Source organism: Platalea leucorodia, assembly GCF_965183815.1.
Source record: "Platalea leucorodia genome assembly, chromosome: 1".
Lineage (NCBI taxonomy): Eukaryota > Metazoa > Chordata > Aves > Pelecaniformes > Threskiornithidae > Platalea > Platalea leucorodia.
In genome coordinates this window covers 134,746,258-134,768,306 of record NC_138823.1, presented here as the reverse complement: position 1 = coordinate 134,768,306, position 22,049 = coordinate 134,746,258, and the positions used below count along the sequence as shown (strand labels likewise).

The 22,049-nt window shown below is 39.8% G+C and overlaps 1 protein-coding gene across 1 annotated transcript in view; it reads left to right on the top strand.

Annotated features, from left to right (window-relative positions):
• HDAC9 (histone deacetylase 9) overlaps window positions 1–8,148 on the top strand; it is a gene marked incomplete at its 3' end in the record, with an annotated part of 290,855 nt that extends 282,707 nt beyond the window's left edge. Inside the window, exon 28 of the mRNA XM_082329553.1 lies at window positions 8,109–8,148. Coding sequence (XP_082185679.1) covers window positions 8,109–8,148 — 40 coding nt within the window. The remainder of the gene's footprint in view (window positions 1–8,108) is intronic.
• Window positions 8,149–22,049: the final 13,901 nt, after the last annotated feature.

Below are 22,049 nucleotides of genomic sequence, written 5' to 3'. Positions count from 1 at the left end.
ATGAGTTAACAGACATGGCTCAAAGGGACACACAGCGAGCAGAGCTAGCTAGTAAAGTTTGCAGTATTTACATAATTACCTTTCCAATTGTAATTATATTTTAATATGCTATGGCTACCGTTGTGCTAGTATTATTGCAAGCAAATCCATAAAAGCTTAGGGAAGAATCCATGATGAACGGTAGATATATTTTAGATTTGTGAGAGTGCTAATCAGTGTTCAGCTAAGGAATAATGTAAGGTTTGTCATATAAATTTGTGACGGTTACAAGACACTTCTGCTAGCCAGGGACAGAAAGGTGCCTGCTCATGTGTGCATAGCTCTGAAATACAAAGAATTTTAGTTAAAGTATTGGAACTAATGCAGTCAAACAAAGTGAAACTTTAAATTGTCTGAAAAAGGGTGTGGTTAATTTTGTGTGTTTTTACATTGCTCAGAATAACCAAGAATTTTGTTTGTTATGCGCCTCCACTCGCTTAAAACTATAGCCAAGGAGAGCAACTGCTGATCCTACATGATTAGAACAAAATAACCCTTTGACTAACGCTGCACTTAATTATTGTATTTATTACCTACCTACTGATAACCTGTGACAGTTTCCGCCCATTCTAAAAACAGAATTTCAGGGCGGACCTGAGAGAAATGGAAAAAAACGGATGTGCTGAAATGTACACAAGTGGAATTCATGTGGCTGCCAGATTCATTACACTTCATCAGTTCTGGACTCTTATAGGGATGAATCCATTGTGATGAATTGTTCTGTGGAAAAATGGCTTCGTTTGAAATATCTTCTGTGGTGTTGCAGAGATTTTTCAGCAGCATAAAAAAACCCTATGCACGCATGCGTTCCTAAGTCTGTTTCCACATTCGTAACCCACAAAAAGTCACCCGAAGCCAGATTGCCATCAGAGAGCGACAGGACAACATAAGTGCTGTCCCACTGGGCCAAAATTGATAGTTAGGTTTTCTGAGGCTTCGGGACATCATTCTCTTTGTTTTCTTCCTGCTGAATGTAAGGAGGAATATGGAAACAAAAATAGTCACACTGAAGGTCTGATTTTCAGGGTCCTCTGATCTGTGGAGAGACCTGAGAGGACCTGGCTGCACTCTGAGCATGAATGAAAATCCAGCATGGGATCATAAATCCAGGGACTGATTCGACATTACACAGACTGGTTTCATGTCAGTATAATTTTATTCATTTCACTAAAACATGCCGTTCATTTCATAGGCATATACCAACACAAACTGCAGTAATGTAGTGATGAGTCCAACTTTGCTTTTTCACATTTGTTATGTTTGTTGTAATTAAGGACCAAGTATGCAGTGCTCCTTCTTCAGCCCCTTTTATGGAAAATGACAGGGCTGCAGGGACATGAGGGCTCTCAAGCCCTCTTGATAAGGCCACTGTAGATGCTCCCCTTCTTCTCCCATTGTAGATAGGGGCCACCTTCTGAAGACCTGTTGCAAGCCTTTGCATTGAGTGTTTGTCTGGGAAAGTTGGTTGTGACAGGTAGGGTGGGATCAGAGCAGAAAGCGCCGTGGCTGACAGTGAAGCCTGAAGGGTTCCTTCATTATGCCAGGAGCCAGTTTACTTTCTCTTAATTCCCACCATGGTCAGCCAGGCTGATAATTCTGGCCTGCATCTCTAACCCTGTTTCCCTGAATTGATGGTAGAGATCCTGTTGACTTTAGCCTTGGATGGTCAGGCCTCCAGATGAAGAGAGTGGCAGCAAGAGTCTCCGCAGAAAACCCTTGCCAGTTATGTTGGAGGATATATTGGTGTTTGGAGTGAGATGACTCACTTGAAACTCAGATTTTGGGTAAAGCAGCTCTTTTCCTGGCCAACTCATATCTGACTCATTTACCACTGATGAATAAAGGATAAAATGCTCCTGGCTAAGGTCCATCTTAAGTATTTCTCTTTCTTTCTTCTGTCTTTCTTTCTTTTCTTCAAGTGACAGTGCCGATTATTTTTTTATTTGATTTTTCTCTGGCAGGCTAAATGAAGAAAACCGTGAAAAGCTGCTACGCTTTTGGTGTTTTATTTCACCAAAGCACAACTCTGCATTTTAAGATCCAATTGAAACTTGATTATAGACTTCAGAAGAGAACAGATATAGAAAAAAGAGTTTGTGGATAGGAAAGAAAACATGCATGATGCTAACACAGATTTAAATACAGATGCAATTAAAGGAACAGGCATGCCCTATAAAACATTTCTAACTACCATAACTTTTGTGTGTTGATAACTGCTTATTCCCTATGTGAGATACAGATTTAGCTGATTAGAATTTTGCTTTGGCCAGACATCTGGTTCAGAAATTGTGCTATGAAAATATTCAGTACAGTGCTGTCCCTGATACATTGGAGCTCCTGTACGTTTCTTCTTAAAATGGAAAAATAAAAGGGTGTGGAGGGAGATCTCTTGCATTTACTATTTTTACAGCAAACAGTAAATCTTGAGAATGACATTTATCAGAATTTGACTTTATGGCTCTTGTTCAGCTGAGCATAGATTTTACTCAAATGGAAATTAAAACGAAGTGTAATTTTTAGATATTACTCTTAGTGTTACAGAGCTACCAGTTGCAGTTTTAGTCACGGTGCATTATATAATATACATTATATTATATACTAGAGCAACTGATTGGATCATGGGGTACAGCTAGCCACCATCTAGGGTCACTTGCTGTGTTTGTCTGTCAACTCATAAAGCTTCACTTAGCATTTCAGTATTTGGCTATCCACCTCAGCTGTGCTGAGTAACCTGCACATACCTGGCCATACCCCACAGGATCTGCAATCACAGCCAGGCTCAGGAGTTGAAGAAGAGCTTCCCCAGGTCAGGCTGCAGCCTTATCTTGCCCACCTTCCTCTTGTCTCCCGGTGGTGGGTGTGTAAGGAAGAGAACCAGGAGCAGAGGAGTTTGAGAGCCAGCCTTTCCCTGGTGAGTCAGTAGATCTCAACAGCTGTATCTGACCCATCCTGTGTAAAAGCCTCCAGGATACCTCCCCAGGCACAAACTTTTCAAAGCTTTTTTTGAACCAACTTACACCTTTGGCACTCAGGTAGTGAATCCCACAGCCTCATCAGGCATCGCACTTCTTTTATTTTTTTCTAAACTTATTAACCAATACATTCACTGAGGAACCCCTAGTTCTTGCATTGTGAGAAATAAAAGCAGTTCTTTTCTTACTCATAGTCTCTGCCCCATTTCTGGGTTTAAAGGCTTCAGCTGCCTCAAGACTCTGTATACCTCCTGGTATGAAAATAATCTCCATATACCTCCTGGTATGAAAATAATTTCTTACCTCTGACGATTCTTGCCCCTCACTGTGCCTTTTGTAGTTTTCTTTGAGATGGAGTAAGAACCGCATGCAGGACTCCAGGTGTTGGGCACACTGTGGATTTACACAGTAGCTTAATGTTGGGGATTTTTTCTTGTTTCTGTTTCTCTCTGCTCTTCTACCATTAACTCCAAGCTCTCAGTCATAGCCATCACTGTGTATAAACAGGTAAAGCTGTCCTCTCCCCTGTTTTGTGCCTTGTGTGTTAGTGTTTGTTTACCTTCTTTTCCACTCAGAAATGGTGTTATGCGCTTTAGAACTGACCTGTATCAGTAATTCGGCATCATCAACAAACATAATCACCTAAATCTACTTGTAGTCTGCCAAGTTTCTTTGAGATGCTCTGGAGAATCCCTCCATGGTGAAAATTCACCAATATTGTTATCCATTTCCTACTTTTGATGGATTGTTAATCTATGAGCGGACCTTCTCTCGTAACCTAGGTTCCTCAAAGCATTTGGATAAAATTGTTGGAAGACTTTCTTTGCACAGGGATATCACTTGAACCCTCTTCCTTCATTTCCTTCAGAAACTTGTAATAAATTTGTAAAGCTTGCTTTCTCTATAAGTGTTAAGACATAACTCTTACCCAAATTACTATTACCTAAATGCCTACTGATTCTATCACCGATTATAGCTGCTTTCAATTTCCCTGTACAGGCTTACTGTATCTCCTGTAATTTCCAAAAAGGGAATTGCATTTCTTACCTCCTCTACCTCTTGTGTGGATGCTGAGTTAAGCAGTAAAATTTGCTCAATAATTATTTCTTTAGCAACATCATAAATGCATTCCCCTAGAACTCAGTGGACAAATATCATCTGCTCTTAGCAATTTGGCAATGTTTAATATATCAGTTTGTTCTAGTGCTGATTCAGTTTAAGATAGTTCATCTGCAAATAATAAAATCTCCCTGACACTTCTCTAGTGAACACAGATATAAATAGTTCATTTTGCTTTTGTGGTCTACCTTCGTTGATGCTCCTTTTATGCTTTGATCATTTCTTCTGATGTATTTTGAAAGATCTTTTATTAGTTTTTGTGCCTTTAACATGTTGGTCTTCAGACTCTCCTTTGGCCTGCCTCATTGAGTGTTTGCATTTAACTTGCCCGAGTTTATAGTTTATTTAATTTGCCTTCTTTGGACGTTACTTCCTCTTTTGAGAGTATACGTGTAGTTACCTTATTCTGCTCTTAAACTATGATGGTTTTTACTTTTAGTTTCTTTTTCTTTGATCCATACAAGGTCCGTTTTTACTAGGATGTGCACTCACTCAGGATCTCTTATATGATGTCTTTAGAAACTCTCCGAACCACCTCCATGGTATAGAAATGTACCGCTTTTTCCCCAGCTCTCTGCTACCGGAGGATCACTTTTCAATTACAATGATCTTCCCTGAGACAGCTGAGTTAAATTAGGAGCAGATTATGGCATAAAACAGCCATACCACGCCAGAAAATCTATCTTTTGTTCAGCAGTTTCTATGACTTGGAAACATATACCTTGAATTTTTATTTTTATGTGTGTGATGATGTAGCTATGAGGAATCTCTGTAATTCTAATTTTAAAAATAAGGTAAAAGAAACATTTACTTTTTTGGATGATGTACAGGGTTTATCTGTATTCTTAAATATTAACTTTTTTTAAAGTGTAGATATGAACTATTTTAAATAATATTCTCATAAATAATATGGTTGCCATTTATTCTCAACTGCCACAGAACAATACTTAAGATGTCACACATTTTGCCAGATTTTATCCATATGGTAGGATTTTTGCCTCAACTGTTTCTTTTGTTTTAAGGTTTAAATGGAATAATTTTGTTCAGCATTAACTGCAAAGATACTACTTCATTCTGCCATAGTGTGAATGGCACATATAGAGAGCTATAGATGACCACTCTTTCCAGTACACCAAAATAAACAGAGCAAATGCAAGAGGGCTCTGCTCCTACGAACTTGTAGTTTAAATGAGCCACACTGAAACCTTAATGAAAAATCACAGTTGTGGTTCTACAACCATTACAGTCCCAATCGGTGTCTTTCTGAATCTGCCAACTGCACAGAATCAGTCTGGATCAGACCTGAGCTCACAGCTGCATCTCTGAGGAACCAGTCAGAGCATACAATACAGGATGGGTTTTTTTGCCTGTTTTATGTTTTTATGCCAACTTCTTGTTAGCTACAGGAAAACTGACTGAACTGATGTAACTAACAGTGACATAACTGAAGTAACATAAATTTGGCCTGTCAGACTCTGCCCCCTCAATTTTTTTTTTGAGAACTTTTGATTTTGGCAGAATGGGTATATATTGATTCACCGCTCGGTGTTATGGGACTACAGTGTTTTTCTCTCTGTGCTAAGGGTCCCAAAACTTTACTGGCTCTCACACAAAACTCTGGCCTAAGCCATTATCCCATAAAAATGTATGTTTTTAATGATAAGCCATTGGATAGATCCAGTGACTTCTCTGACACTAATAAAATGATGTTAAAGCGTACGCATAAATCTTCAAAAGGAGACTCGAGAAGGCTGTGAGAGTACTGACACTGAGAAACAACAGCTGGATTCACCAGGGCACCCTAATCTCCTCTCCTTTTCCAAAAAGGACCTTGCATCTGGCACTTGCATATAAAAATTTCTATTGGTGCTTAGGCTCTGGCTGATGCAGAATATTGGCATATTGTTGGAATATATTGGACTATATTAGAATATAGCACTCAAGGTCAGTCCTGGCATTCAGAAGCACCCCTGTCAGTGAAAAATTGACCAGGACTAAAACCCTGAATAAGATCATCTCTCAGTTGTACTATGGTCATGAGAATGTCAGTCCCAGAAGCCAAATATAAGTGAACAGACAGTTGCACGTACTGCTTCCCTATATCCTTATAAATAACCCAAAACCCCACTTTCACTTCCAGAGGTTTTCCAGAGCTCCACTCCTTCCTGCTCTGCCAATCTCCAATTGAAATCTATTGACAACTATTTCTTCTCATTCGCTTACTCACAGCAGAACCTAACAACTGAACTGTTATCTGCTTCCAAATTATCCTCTTTCCAGACAGCCCCATAACATCCTAGATGTTTAGCAAGGGCTTATTGCACTTTTGCATTATGCCAGAGGACATGCAGGTCTTCCAAAAGTGACTGGAGAAAGTGGAAGCGTGTGGTCAGCACAACAGCAGTATACAGCATCAGTATGAATTCTCCGCATGGTGCATTACCCTTTATCACACCTGAGGACCTCAGCAGCAGCCTGGGCTCCATCCCACCCTGGCTGCCACTCTGCAGTCTTTTCTGCAAGCCAGAACAATGTAAGAGGGGAAAAAGAGGGAACGCAAGAGGGCTTCACCTCGCCTCTCAGGAGCGAGGGAGCCACAGTGGTTACTGTACATAGGAAACCTTCTCCACCATGTGGTGAGGAACAAAAGATTTGAGATTTATAGATTAATAATGTTTTAGGGTCAATAACCCTTTGGAAAGTGATTAGTCTGAAAAACATCTTCTTTTTCATATATCATTCATCTGACATATTTTTTGACATACTAGCTGTGATGATTCCAAATCATAAAGGAATAACCTGTATAAAATCATTTAAAGACACACTGCTGAATTCTTCATTGGGAAGACTTTAATAAACTCCAGATTCATTTAAAATTTTCTGGCTTCCTTGCTGAATAAACTACCAAAGCCCATGCAAGCCCCCATTAATTATTTTTTTTTCCATGGGATCTCATGAGTTTGTACTTTCTGAGGGATGTTTTACTGGAGCCAGTTATTATACTGGCTTACAAGATTTAACTGCTAAATGTCTCTTTTATTTATTAATTTGCATTTACTTTTTGCTCTCCCATCATTTCAAAATTGTTTGAAGTGACTATTTTTAAGGAGGTCTTAAGTTCATTCGTCATATGGTATTCTGCCAGACCAAGGTAAAAAAAAGTTTATGTCCAAATTCTTATGCCCTTCAATAGTGAGGTCTCACCGTGATCTCAGAAGCTTCCCATTTTATGATTGCCAGCATAATCCTCAGGTGTGGTAGCTTGTCAGCTACAAGGAATTATGACACTTTACACCAGCTCAACATATGTCCCCACTGTTTTCTTACTGGATGTTTTAAAGAGCTCATCTTGCCTAAGCTGAATGTTTCCCAGAGCTTTTCAAATAAAAGATGTACGTATTATCTGATTTGATATTATTAATAGATACCTTCTCTGTGACAGTGATCTGCTGATCGAGTTCAGAATTTGGTCTCAGAAGTTGCAGGCAGGCAGGCAGGCAATGCATTTGTGAAAGCACAGAATCAAAAATCAGAAGACTGAAGAAGAACCCCAGAAGAAACACTGCTAACTACTAGTGAACTATTTCATTTTAATGGTATGGGCCCGCTTGAAAAAATAAATGCATGTATTTTTAGTTGCAAAAGCTTGTAAAATAAAAGTATATCACAGCTATTTTTTTCATGAAATTATTTGACTCTGTTGACACAAAGCATGTACATTTCTGAACAAAAAGTTATAAAATATTCTGACATATTTTAATATAAACAGGAACATTTTCAGTGATTGCTTGGATCTAAAATGTTTTTCCACTTGACATTTGTTTATACTTCCTAGGAAAGAAACTCTATTTATGGATAACTGAATAACACAAATAAACATCAGAGAGAGCTGAAAAATCAGCTTTGATTATGCATGAAAATCTACAATGTCATTGTGTACTCTTGTGCCGTATTCTGATTGCCTGTTTATTTTTACAGAGCTGCTGGCGAGCCCATGGAAGAAGAGCCAGCCTTGTGAAGTGCCAAGTCCTCCCTGATATTTCCTGTGGGTGACATCATTGTGTATCCCCCCAAAGCACCCTCAGACATGTCTTGTCTGCTGCTTGGGTGGCACAGATCAGATGGAACATAAACACTGGGCACAAAACTCTGAATAGCAGCTTCACTTGTTCTTTGGATGGACTTGAAAGGGCCCTTAAGATTCCTTAAATGTAACCGCTACAATTCTAGAGTTACAGTAAAACAGGCTTGGGAGAAAGAGCCTAGAGCATGCTTTTTATATGCTGTTTGACCCACTCACCAACATAAATTGTGAAATAGAGTATTACAAAATTCTACATGATAGATTATAGATATAAGAATTGCAACAGCCAGCAAAATACTCGGTAAACTCCATGAATCACTTTCTGACACGGGGTAATTTTTTTCATACTGTGTTAAATTGTTAATAGAATTTGTTTTCCTTGCTCTGTGCAATGGAAAAAAAAAACCAACAACTTTATTTTACGTGCCATTTTTTAACCCCCTGTAATGAGTTCTTAGCTGAATAAGTGAAAGGTATGTAAATTGCGATGAAGGATTTTAGCTAAAGGGAAAGCACTTCTTATTGTACTATAAATCCCCCTAAGTACTGTGCTTGGTGGTGCTTTATTTTCTTTTCCCTTTTCTCGGCCATCCCTCCCCATTTCATGTAATCTTTCCTATCATAAAAACACATTCACGATTCTCTAAAATGAGCGATCTTCTGCCTTTAAAAAAAGTGCTGTACCCTCCGTAGTTGACAGTAGCTCTCACCAGATGTGCAGCAGAGATCAAGTACTCTCTGAAAAATGGATGGCTTTTCAAATGTGCTTTTAGTTTGTTCTGAAATGTTTCTGCGTCCTGACTCTAAGAGCAGCGATCTTCAGTAACTGCGTGCAGCTCATTTGAAGCTCAGGTGTTTCTGTGGGGGTTGTGTTGGGGGTGTTTTTTACAGGTCGTCATGTGAATACGAACTGATTCTTTTATGTAGTCCTGCACCAAGAGAACTGATGTTGCTTAAGAAGCTTCAAAGGGTTTAGGCTTTATTTTAGATCCCCAAAGTGCAGCAAGATCTCCCTGCAACGTGACTTTAGCTGTTTAATTCCATGTTTGAGAACGTAACATAGAGTTGTGCCTTTAGCTGATAATGAACGCTTAAACTGTTACACGTGTTGCCTTACCGTCAGCGAAAGAGATAGGGCATGTATGTAAGACCACTTCAAATGAACAAAACTCTGCTTCAGCAGCTTTTATTTTGTTTACAACTTTCTCACCTAATGAACCCTGGGAGATACCTTGAAGTATTTGACTTGCAGTATTTGATAGCTCGCTCAGCAAATGATGTTCATTTTTATATATTTTCCAAACTCAAAAGATATATTAAAGCCATAAGTGAAGACTGTCATGCTTTTTATTCTGAAATCTGAAAGGAACCTTAATTAAAACAAGATTTTGGGGAAGGCCATGATATGAAAGATATGGAACAATGTGGTTTCAGTTATAGGCAGACTCAAACCTGTAAATCAAAGATGAAAGATTTCACTCAAATAGAATTATATAATTCTCTTTTGTTATGCAGTCAGACTATATCTTTCATGCATTTGGGTTTGTTTACAATTAGCATTTTAATTTTAAAGACTTTTATTACTTATACAAAAGCTCTCTGCTACAAGTTAGAAATCTGAGGCATGCTTTGAAAAGGGAAATCTAAAAAAGGAACGTCATTTCCTATAATGTGAAGTAAACTTTTATTCTGAAAGGCTTATTCTAAAATGGATGTATGCCCCTCAGAAAGTGAAATAAAATTCTACCCCCCATTTACAAGCCAAAAGCATGCTCATTTCAGTAATGCAGAGGGTCCCAGCAGGCTAAATTAACTCCTGGTGTAAGCCACCTTGCCTGACTTTGGGCTGTTCTGAAGGGGTTGCTCACATGACCAAAGCAATCAGGAGTTCATCCTGTATTTTCAGCAGACTTGTGAAGGCAATCTTGCTTGCCATTTACTGTAATTTTCTTGTGATCATCAAAGAAGTTTCCCTTCAAGAAAACCAAGGACCATAGCTGATGAGTTGGGTAATTTGTAGAGCTTTTCACATTTTGAAATAATGGCTGCAAAATTTTAATTGAGTGCCTAGTAAGATCATTTTAAAATTAACCCCACAAATGCAAAATCTGCGTGTGTCCTTAGCTTGCATGAAATTGCATATGAATTGCAGCCTGAAATGTAAGTTACAAACTTTACCAATTAAAGTCTATATTCTGAGGTGGAAATCAGCTAAAGCTGTCCTTTGTATCTGGAAATGCTTTTAAAATGCCAGAATAATTTGAATTAAACCACATTATAAACTCACACTTATGCATTTGTACAGGCGTACTCCCAGACAGACATCTAGACATGCTATTGGTTAAAGTTAGGATCATTTGGATAAGCAAATGTGCAAATAAACTGCACACAGATTGTGTCCAGAACTCTGTTCTCACTGAAGTCAATAGCAAAATCCTCTTTGATTTCAATGGGAGACGGATCAGGCCCTGTGTTTTTTTTTCCCTTTAAGTCCAGAACACCATTACTTTTTGATTATGTCATTACAAGGCACCGTACAGCCCTCTGGGAAATGATCGAGGCTTATGGTGAATATCAACACTTCCTTCAAAGCAGACCTGGGCTTTCTGAGAGGGCAGTTTCACTTGCTGCTGTTTTCTTCTCACAGTATTTTTTATTACCATCAATAGCTCCCCATGGATTACAGTCAAAATATCTCCCAGCAATTTTAGACATACTTCCAGGCAAATAATCACATAGACACTCTTAAAAATGCCCAGTTTTAGCTGGATTCAACAACAAATTCCAAGAATTTCAGAAAGATGCACAAATTGCATGTTTCTCCATTCTAATGTTCAAATTCAGAGGCTTAAGCGCTGTTTTTGAAGAGATGTCACAGTCTCATGTCTCCCATAGACCTCAGCTTAGGCTAGGGAGATTGACGGGTCTGAAAATTAAGTCTCAGCTATTTCAAGCTGGCTGCCAAAATATCTACATCTGAGCTTAGATTACTTCTAAAAATGAGCTGAAACGGATAAATGAGGCGGGGTAAATGGCAGTTTCTGTGAGTGATTCCATGGAGAAGGTGAAGCTGCGGAGGTGGCAGAGAGCCCTCAGAGCCAGGGTGAGCCTCTGCCTGGTGCTGGTGGCATGGGGGCTGCAGGCGAGCAGGAGGACATCCCACAGCACCGCCACCCAAGGCTGCCACTGCCGTTAGCAGCAAATCCTTGCCTCCCAGGGGAAGCGTGTGGGAATTTGCACTCTGCCTCTGGATCAAGATGTCTCCAAGCCACCAGCCTCCAGAATGAGATGTCCCAGCAGCAAGTACCACTAACATGCTTGCTCCAGTTCATGTTCTTCCCTAGTGTTAGAGACTAAATACTAAGCTCAGTGGGGCTTTTCCTGTATTCTTGTATTTTTCTTATATTCTTAGGTCATTAATTACTTTCCTTGTATTCATTGGTCCTTAAATTCATAGTAGAAACTGAAAACTAAAAAGTGATGTGACTCAGGACATCAAGAAAAGAATGATTTTTATCCAGCTTAATGCTTTTACCTGGGCTGGAGTGGGTACAATGATGAACAGTAAATCTCAGAACTGCTAAAACCTGAGTGTCTTGCACTTCATTTTTGGACTCTGTGTGCAGGAATTCTGTATGTGCTCATTTGGCTTTAATATAATCTGCAGCAATGAAGCGCTTGATTATATGATCCTTTTCCAGGCAAAATTCCTAGTGAGTAATCAAAGTTCATGGGAATTTTGCCAGTGTAAAGATGATAGAATTAGTCCCTTTTTTTAATGATGTACCTTCCTAATTTTGCTTTCAGTGAAAATGAAGTAACCAATTCCAGGCAAGTGAATCTGAGGAAAATAAAATCATTAAGCTATCTTAAATAAACATCATAAAAGAAAAAGAAAATATAAACAGCTGTTATGCAAACAAAGATGGCTGTTTCTTTACTTTGTAAAAAAGGCCACAACATGCTGCCAGCTGAATGAAAGTGGCAAAATAAATCCCTCTCTAGAGTATGTGGTATTTGAGTTGATGTCTTATCTAAGTGCAGCCTCCCTAAAAAGCATAGCCGGAGATGAAATATTAGAAAGGTTTTGCTGCAGCCAACACCAGAGGTCCTGTAGAGAACAAGAATGTAGAGACTGACTAATTTGTGTAGACAGACAGCAGGACACTTTCAGGGCAATGTGTCTGAGATGAAGAATTAAGAGGGAACTTTTCCAAAGGCACTGATGTCTGTGAGGCAACTAACTTCCACTAGCTTGCAGGGGCAAAAGAGATGCCCAGCGAGAATTTATTCTTTGGGAAATGCCTCCACCGTCCCACAAGCATGCCCACACGCATGCAGACATGAACCTCACTGCACACTGTTTTGTCCTAGCCAGGTGTGCTGCCCTGATGTGTATGCTGTGCATTTGCTCGAGAAGTTATCAGCCCCTAGCAGACACTTCATAACATGACTGATAGGGGAGATTTTTGTAATTTTTTTTTTTCCCTCAATAGTGGCCTTTCCAGAAGTGTAGCAGTGCACGGTTGTTTTATTTTAAAAGGTCACAATAGAGCTTTGTGAACCATTGTACTTTTTTTTTTTTTTACAGACTCCATATGGAAGTAAAACAGAATATGTACATGGCGGGGGAACCTGCTGGGAAAGAATTTCTCTTAAATCAAGTTTCTGCTACCTGCTTTTCATCCTGAATTTGGAGGAGTTTGGATTCTTAATTATCATTTAAGCTTTTACTTTGTCAAGTCACTCACTTTGTTTTTTTACCTATAATTGAATTCACCCTTGTAACACACAGAAAACCACCAAAAAAAAGTCTATCTTTTCTGACAGATGCCCCCGCCCTTGGTGTGGGAATGAGAATAGGTTATCTTTGTCACTTCTAGCAGCAATTACATGCTTCATTTTTGTGACAGATCCAAACTGGAGTGGTATTTTATGAGTACGATTTAGCTGGCTGTCTGCTGATCATTAAAAAAAGAAATTGTGAAACTCACATTCCTCTCTAACCTCAAAAGGGACCCATTTTGATTTTAACAATGTAATATTTTCACTTGATCCAAAAGGTTTTTGTCCCATGACATCTTGTTACTAGCTGAGTTTTAGTCTCTAGCAAATAACACACCACAGAGAGCGAAGACCAAAAAGGACATTCCAGCAACTATTAATTATATCTCTTCTGCACAATCCTTCATCCTGCTTTAGTGCCATGCTCTGTGGTTCAGCATATTAGAAGAGTTTATAGAAAAATATAAAGCGTTCTGCACCATCAAAGATACTACTATTTGGGTGTTAATTAACACACTGTGAGTTGGGCTGTAATTTATAAAGAAGACATGCTCCTGCATGGATGGTCTAAAGGCAAGTGATGCATGACACCAATGGCGCTGGTACTGTGCAGCGAGGTTGATTCTGTGCTGAGATCTCCACACATTATCCCCTTCCCGATGGTACGCCTGCACGTCCAGAGGCACATTTGCAATAGCAGAGCCATAGGATGCCCTGTTTCAAAGACCACTGAAATCCCTTCTCTGACAGGCTTTGGGTGAGATCCAGGATGCAGCTAGAGCAGAAACCTTAACTTTGTGCTCAGCCACACACAAACTGTAAAAAAAATGCAGATACAGACCTGAACTCAGCCTCACATCCCTGTTTCTGATATGAAGTGCCAGTTCTTCTAGAAAAGTCTGTCTGAAAGAGCATTGACACCAGTGGATATATTCTATTGACTTCAGCGGGCTTCAGGATAGTGTGTACATCATGTGTTATGGGAACAGGTTCATACTCATGTCTCTTGCTGCCTAGTTTACTGCTATTTTAAATTTCTTGATTGGCTTAATATTCCAAGTTAGGATGCAGTAGGAAAGCATAAAGCAATACCTGGTGAAGTCATAACTAAAGATTTCAAAGCAAACTTACTGCCATGGGTTTTTACAACACTGACTTTTTGGTGTAGGGATGCACAGCTGAAATGTCTATTTTTTTCTTGGAAAATTGATGTTGCTCTCTGTTTCTATGATAAAAAACAGTCATTTTGCTCAGAGCACTAAAAGTTTATCTGTAATTTGTCTTTTCAGGCAGATCAGATTCTAAGGGATAAAACATCAGTGGGACCAACCCAAAGGGCAAAATTTTTAAAGGTCAATAGTAATATTTCCACAAGAGTAAAAGGAACCTGTGGATTATTGATATTATTCCTGATACATTTTTGTATCTGAAAGCATCCAATGAGCAATGTTAAGTAATATTGTGCTCCAAAATGTTGTTGATTATATATATACATGAGCATTGGATTGGCGTGAAATAGTCTTCAACCAAGTTGTTAAAATCCCTTTTGTTTTGTGTTTTGTATAATTCTTTGGCTATAGTCTTGTCCTAGTGTGAATAAAAGCTATTTGAAGTAAGCTTGTTTGATACTCTGAGCTTTTTTTTTGCCTGTTTTTTTTTAATCAGTGCTAAAAAGAAGTGGAGCTTTGAACATGCCACCCTGGTTGGATCATAGGAATCTGACTGTTAAAATATAAAGGGCGGAGCATGGCGAAGCTGGAGTGCATAAAAAAAGAACCACAAATGTTAATGTAAAAGTAATGTTACATAGCAGGCTAAAACCCACACAAAGCAGAGCATTGCAGAGCTCCGGCTTTAACACCAAGCTCATATTCTATAGTTCCTTTGGCTCATTGTCCTGAGGCGTTGCAGAACACATAATTCTCCTCCCAGTGAAACAATTTAAATAGTACATGCACTGTTTTGAAAGCTGTAAGGCCCCTACTTTGTGGGAGGTGGGGAATATCCAGCACACTACAGCAATACCCTGGACCACGATATTGCGCCAGCCCTGCTGCTGTAAAACTTGGAGTTGTTACGCTGATACAACAGACCTGTTTTGAGAAAGGCACCCCGCAAAAGCAGTGGAGTGAGGAAGGGCTGTGTTTGCTGTGAGAACACTTTGATCACTTGCACATCGTCAAAAGCAGCTCACAGATTTAGGTCTCTGAGATTGCTCCTCTGTGTGTAGCTTCATGCACCTAAACTTGAAAGCTGAGCAGGCAGAAGGGTAGCTGGGAAGTGCAGGCACTTGATTTGCACATGCAAATCCCTACCTTCTGGCAGCTGTCCAGAGGTGGATTAAAACCAAAATGAAGCAAAACAGCACCCTATGATTTTAGCTTTATTCCATTCTTCTGAATAACACATCTTTTTCCTTTCGAGGGAAAAGGACCCCAGCCCCAGAAACCCGTAGCTCCATTCCAATCAATAAAATATTGTTTGAAAATTTGGACATGTAACATGTAATTTCCTTGGCATATTTCAAACAAGTTCCATGCCCAGAGGAGCTTAATCTATCCAGTCTACCTATCTGCTTCTCTGCTTTGCTTCTTTCCTGTGATTCCATTGTGATAAATTGCAGAGCCCTGTGATAAATTGCATTCATCATGTCTTTCTGGCTGCTTCACCTGCATTTTGTACATCAAGCCCTCTCCCTTGGGACTACTTCTAACATTCCAACCTTGTGAGATGCTCCAGCTAGACACCGTTGCTGCTTTAAAATCAACCTGCCACAGAAATGACCCTGCCTTTGAGAAGTGGAGTGGGTTTTTGGAAACCCTCAGGCTAACAATGCTTCTAGGAATCTCCTGTAGGTGGGTGGGAGTGAATTCTTCCAGATTCCTTCTTGTGCTTTCTCACTGCTTCCCCTGGAGATCCTCCTCCCAAGGAAAAATCTTTCTTTCCACTGGCAGCTTTGGAAGGAGTATCAAGAGTTGGACGGCTCCCTGTCAGAAAGGGTAAATAAAAGCTGGATGGGTTTGTGTTGAGCCATTGCTCTTCTGCCTTATTTCTGCCTCTCTTCCCCGCCAAATGAGAGGAAGATGATGTTAAAATTATGGTTTCAGCATGCTATTGAGATACTTTTTTCTTTTCTTTTTTTTTTTTTAAGAGAGAAGGGTTTTATTTTTCCCTTTGCTATCACAGTGCCCCAGGCACAGTACTCCTGGAGACTTGGAAAACAGAGTTTCAGGATTCTTATTACATCCTCCTCTGGACCTGCCTATAAAAGGGAGTAGGTTCAGTGAAAACCCAGAATGAAGTTCTGTACTTTACTAGAAGCTGAGTAAGGGCATGGGTCCCAGATTTTGTGCAAACTTTAGCTTATTTACTACTCTTAGCTTGTATGCTCCTTCAGGCTGGGCTTCTCTGTCCACATACCACATACCCAGCCTGTTATGACTGCCACATTAACGTCTCCATAGATTATTAGTAACTAAATAGAGCGTTGCTGGTAAGATCCCAAATTGCCTCTTTTGTGGTATATTTTATGTACAAACAACATCATTTTACATCACTCAGATCATTATAGCATTTGAATGCATTGTTCTTTAGCTGGCTAATCTGATTAAATATTAGTCTGTGCTAAAGTTATTAAGTATTATCAAAACAAAATATCCATCAATCACTCAAGGTAAAAGGATGCATTACAAATATTTGTCTTCCCCCAACAGAGTACAGGTTCACTTTCCATATTCACAGTACCTAATCTTAGCTGTGACAGAGTCCCAGCCTAACTACATGCAATTCTACCAGACTCTACACAGTAACAAAGGATATGAACATAACTGGGGTCATTTGTAATAATTTCTTCTCAACTTCTCTTGCCTTTGTTTGTCTAAATTCTGCTCTCCAACTTTGGCTATGTTGGGCAGCACAACCAGCAAAGGTCTAACATTTCTATCAGTATTTTAGATAATCTAGTCTTGAGAATATTATTGAAACATCTATAGTTAATCTAGTATAGAGTCTATAATTAATCTAGTCTTGTTATAATTAATTTGGTCTATGAGCAGGGATAAATTAGATGATTCCCTGTTCTAGCTACCAAATGCAGCAGGAAAAATAACAACTGATTCTTAGGAAACAAAACCAAAATTAAGTCTGCAATTGATTTCTCTCATTTTCAACCGCCTCTCTTCCTCCCTTCAAAATCATCTTATATAAATATGTATGATGTTAGCCAAAATGCAAATGTGTATTGTCTGTCACTAGATCTAATGTGTAGCAGTTCTGTCTCTGCTACCTTAGCCAGAAGGAACCAGTCCCAGCTCCTTCTGAGCTACTGCCTGCAGTGGGCGTTTGAGTTCATACTGAAAGTTGAGTACATAGTTTAAGAACAGCTGCAACAACATCTGTAAACAGTGAAAAGAACAGAAAAACTTTAAAAAGGAATATGTGGACTCCAGTTGTCCTTTAAAATGTTCAGCAAATTATTTAATGAAAAGTATCATCACAGTGTAGTATTGCCTTGCAATGAAATCTTTGGAATTTTTACAAATATTGGATGCTGAAAAACCTCTCCATCTTCATTGACATAAAATAGCTCATGTTGCCTCCTTTGGAGCCTGTATCTGCACTAGGGATGTAAATCTAAAGTGGTACCAGACAGCTCCTCCTGAATCCTCTTTGTAATGCCAAAATTTCCATGTACTCATGATTGCTGTCCTTTCCTCCTGTGTAGGTGTAAGTAACTCTTTCTTTGATTACTGGTTGATGGCACAATATGGAAGGAGCGGTCCTGGTCACAAGTCACGATTCCTCAGAGTCTTATGTAGATCTTGCTGCTTCTTGGTGTTGCTGAACTTGTCTCTTATGGGAATGTAAGTGGTTTATTGATTGAGCTGATAAGGTCTACTGAGAATTGATGGTGGATAGCAAGTATCTGATTGTACAAAACATTTTTTTTTTTAGGTCAGGAGAAAAATATGCCAGAAAATATATTATTGGTATTAATACTGAAGTGCTGACAAACAGTCAGTACTAGTGCACACCGTGTCTCTCCTTATATTAAATTTCAGTAGGAAGTAGACTTACTATGAATAGCAAAATGGCCCAAACTGAATTACTTTGTTAGCACTTTTTAAAACTGAGCAGATTGAAGAAATAAATTTATTTCAGCGGCATTCAACATGAAAATCCAAGATCCTTGTAAACATCCAGATTTTCATCCTCACAACAGCCACAAAAGCAGGCCAATTGTTGACTCTTTTCACAGATAGGATTAAGAGTTGTTCAAGGATCCACAAAGAGCTTGTAGCTGATGGAAGAATCTCCTGAGCTACAGTCCTAATGCCAGCACCCAGACAGTCCATGTGACTATATTTCTTCCAGATGCCTTCACACTATAAAGTAAGTGTGTGTGTATTTGTGACTTGAGCTGCTGAATCTGCCTCTTCTAATTTTAGCTCATTGTTTTGAGCTTGCTTGTTCTCTGGCATGTGTATTACTTACTGGAACATTGCTAAAGAACAAAAACTTTTATTTATTTTTTCAAAGAAGACAGTATGAGCATATAGAAGAGACGTGGGATTTTTATGAATCATATCCTGTAGTTTCCTCATGTTTTTTTTTATTTACTCGCTCCTTGGTTTTCAATGACCTTCACAAAACAGAGAGAACTGCCTGGGTTGTGTAAAAATCCATGCACAGGAACTAGACCTTTCCTTTATCCTGCTAGATGTGTTGACTGTTGTGATTTGAATACAGATTGCAAAGAACACATAAATATCAATAAATACTGCACTTGTGTAAGGGATAACAGCTGAACCATTTCAGATGAGGCTTCAGAGGATTTAGAAGGAAGTTATCTCAAGACTGTCACTGCTTATAAGCATAAGTCTGTGGTTCTTATTACCAAACAAAGAAATATCAGCCCGGTCCTTATGCCCCATATTAACCTTAGGGGTTCAGTGAATGGACAAGTCAGAACAGGCATATGCTGCATACACCAAGCCCTCACAAATGAGTGTAAAGCAAAGCCCTAACTCACATTGCAAGTTGAATCAGGAATTTTGGAAAAATCTGCTTCTTGCTGAACAGGTGATTTCTCAACTCTGCTTCTACGTTCTGCCTACTTAGACTGCCTTTGAGTAGTACTAATGACTTTTCAAGACACATTTTGCTTGATCCTCCTATACACAGTTGTCTAAGTGTCTTCTTTAATACATGAAGGAAGCAGGGTGGTACATGTCATGGGATAACCCTTGTTAAGCTGTAACTTTGGAGTGCTCCTATGCCTCCTGTAAGGCTCTCTCAGGAAGTCTGAGGTGTTATCGTCAAAATACATGCTCTTAACTGTAGGCAGACAAGAAGCTGTAAACAAGTATGTGGATATTTCAAGCATAAAGAGTGAGAGCTGCATGGGTACTGTGCACCACATCATACCCACAAGATCCGTGGTGATGGGACCTTCACATTTTAGAGCACTAGGACATGATTCAAAAGGTCTGGGACATCCTTCATCCGCTTGCAGAATCAGAATAAGCTGCTGGAGAGAACCCTGTGAGAGCCCACAGAAGTTCTAAGCCCAGCTTCACACGCTGTGAATCTCAGGGATGAGTGGGAAAGAATGAGAAAACTCCACAGTTGCCCCAGAAGATGATTCATGAACTGTGATATGGACACAAACTGGTACCTGAGCAGCTCAGAGGAAAGTTTAAAATGAGATCACAGCAAAAAGTGTCTGCTGAGCTCCAATCTCATGTACCAATCTTTGGTTCAAAAAGAATAAAGAAGAAAGGCATGATACAAGAAGAATTATCCCAACTACGTAACATCTGTCACCTCCTCATGTTATGCACATGTCTTTATGAAAGGAATTTTAAGGACAGTGTGAACTATGTCTGGAAATTGAAAGGAAAATATGCTCCAGGGAGAGACTCCACTGTATGTTGTGTAATTCAATGATTGAATCCAGAAGTGGCACAACCTTTGCTAAAGGGTGTGCTAAGTCACACAAACATGTCAGAGAGGAACAGGCATACTGATCATGTTGGATCTCCCATTTCTTCTCCACACAGTAACAACCATATAAATTCTCCATAGTGGTGTGTTATACCTAGTTTCCTGGCAGCAGCCTGTGAGAGTTATTGTACGTGGAGTCAGGCAGTCCCACAGGTGACAAAGCTGGGGTGGCTGGGACCCTGGCAGGAGTGCTGGCAGCAGCACATCTGTTTGCTTTGCAGGTTTTTAGACCAAATTTCATGTGTACATGATGGATACTAGACTGACTGCCCAAGAAACTTACTATGAGATTTGAGACACATGCAATATGTTTTCTGATGTTATGATGTATTTCCTCAGGCTTCTGCTTTCAGTTGTGTCCATGCCTATATTATCTGTATTTATTACCTATATCCCTGGCTTACAGCAGGAACAAACCAGTGTGAGGTCTGGTGTGTGCCTATATAATCACACAAATCCAAAATACTTTTTACAATAGATGTAATGGCATTAGACTGACTGAAGTCACAATCCTAAAAATGTAACTAAAGATGATTATTGAGGAATGTTACCTGTAAAAATATTGTCAGACCATTGTTAAAATAAGGGATCGGTATGTCCTATTGCTGGTGCTGAGACTCATAAATTTTGTGATGAACATTTCTCTGCTCCTCAGTTCACCAGTCACAAAAGATATTAATAATTACCTTGTTTCTAGATACATTGTGAAACAAAGAAAGCCTCTGTGAAGTGCATTGAAGACACCAGGCAAAAGACACTGCGTTCTGCTGAAAAGTATAGATTTTTATAACTGCAACAATTCCTTCTTTAAAATCATAAATTAACTACACAATAAACATTTACAGCATTTTCTTTAAGATCATGCTTTTAGATGATGTCATAGTTGGTCACAAAACATCAATGTTAGACTTTCAAAGGCCTGGCTTCTTCAATCCGGTGGGCAGGGTCCTTTGGCGTTCCCAGAGCTGCTGCTGGGCTGCTTCCTAGGGCTGTGAGCATCAGCATTGCCTGAGCCCTGCTGGCTGCCAGCTCCTGGGCTCCGCTCCTGCCCAAGCTCCATTATGATCCTCAGGGTAGGTATTTTCAGAGGATGTCACCTTGCTCATGCCCCACCAAGGGGGGCTTTTGTGATGAGACACCTTCCCTCCCCTCTGCACCATGGTTTCAGTATTCCACCACTTTTCTGGGAAGACATGCCGTTGGCAATTTTAGACATGCTCATCCCCAGTCTGCCTGATCTGGGAGACGTGTCTATTTTTCTCCTGCCCAGTCACTCCCGATGTCCTGAGGAGAGCCCTCGTCTCCAGGACATTGAGCAGAGCTGGGTGGACTTCAGGAGACAGGAGAAGCCAGCTTTTCAAATGCTGCTTTCATTCTTCTTCAGAACAAATCAATTTATCTTTTCTTTTTCAATCCCATGAGATGAAAACCTTGGAGAAGGGGGACAGAGGGAAATATTCGGTCTTTTTTTGTTGTTATTGTTGTTTCACTTGGTTTTGGAAACATGGCCATGTGGTTATTCTGAGGATGAAATATATTCCCCAGTACCCTGTCAGCTGCTGACTGTGTCCGATAGCCCTGTCAGCTTCACAGCTGCTGTTAATAGCCATACCCTCCTTGCTGTGGGACTGCACCCCAACCTCCCGTGCAGTGTCTAACTGCCGAGCTACACAGTCATGCCTGCTCTCTCTCTCACTCTCCCAATGGATATTTAACTAGCATGTATTTAACTAACAAATACATAAGTCGGAGCTGGTTTTAGTGCCCCCAGTTTTAGTTCCCTCTCGGCTGCTTTGAGTTGTCTTCCTCCTCCGGGCAAGGACCGAAGCTGTATCTTTCTCAAAGCCTTGCTGATCTAAACATGGGAGAAAAGGCAGAAGCACATTGCTCCAGCTGGTTTTGTGCATAGCCTGATCCTGGAGGTGTACTTGGAGAAAATCTGGCAGAATGGGCTCTGTGGATGGCATAGATTTGGGTCGGTTGCCTGGGGCTGTGGGTCTTAAACCAGGGTGTTGCTCCAGACTGGAATACCAAAAGTCCAAGAC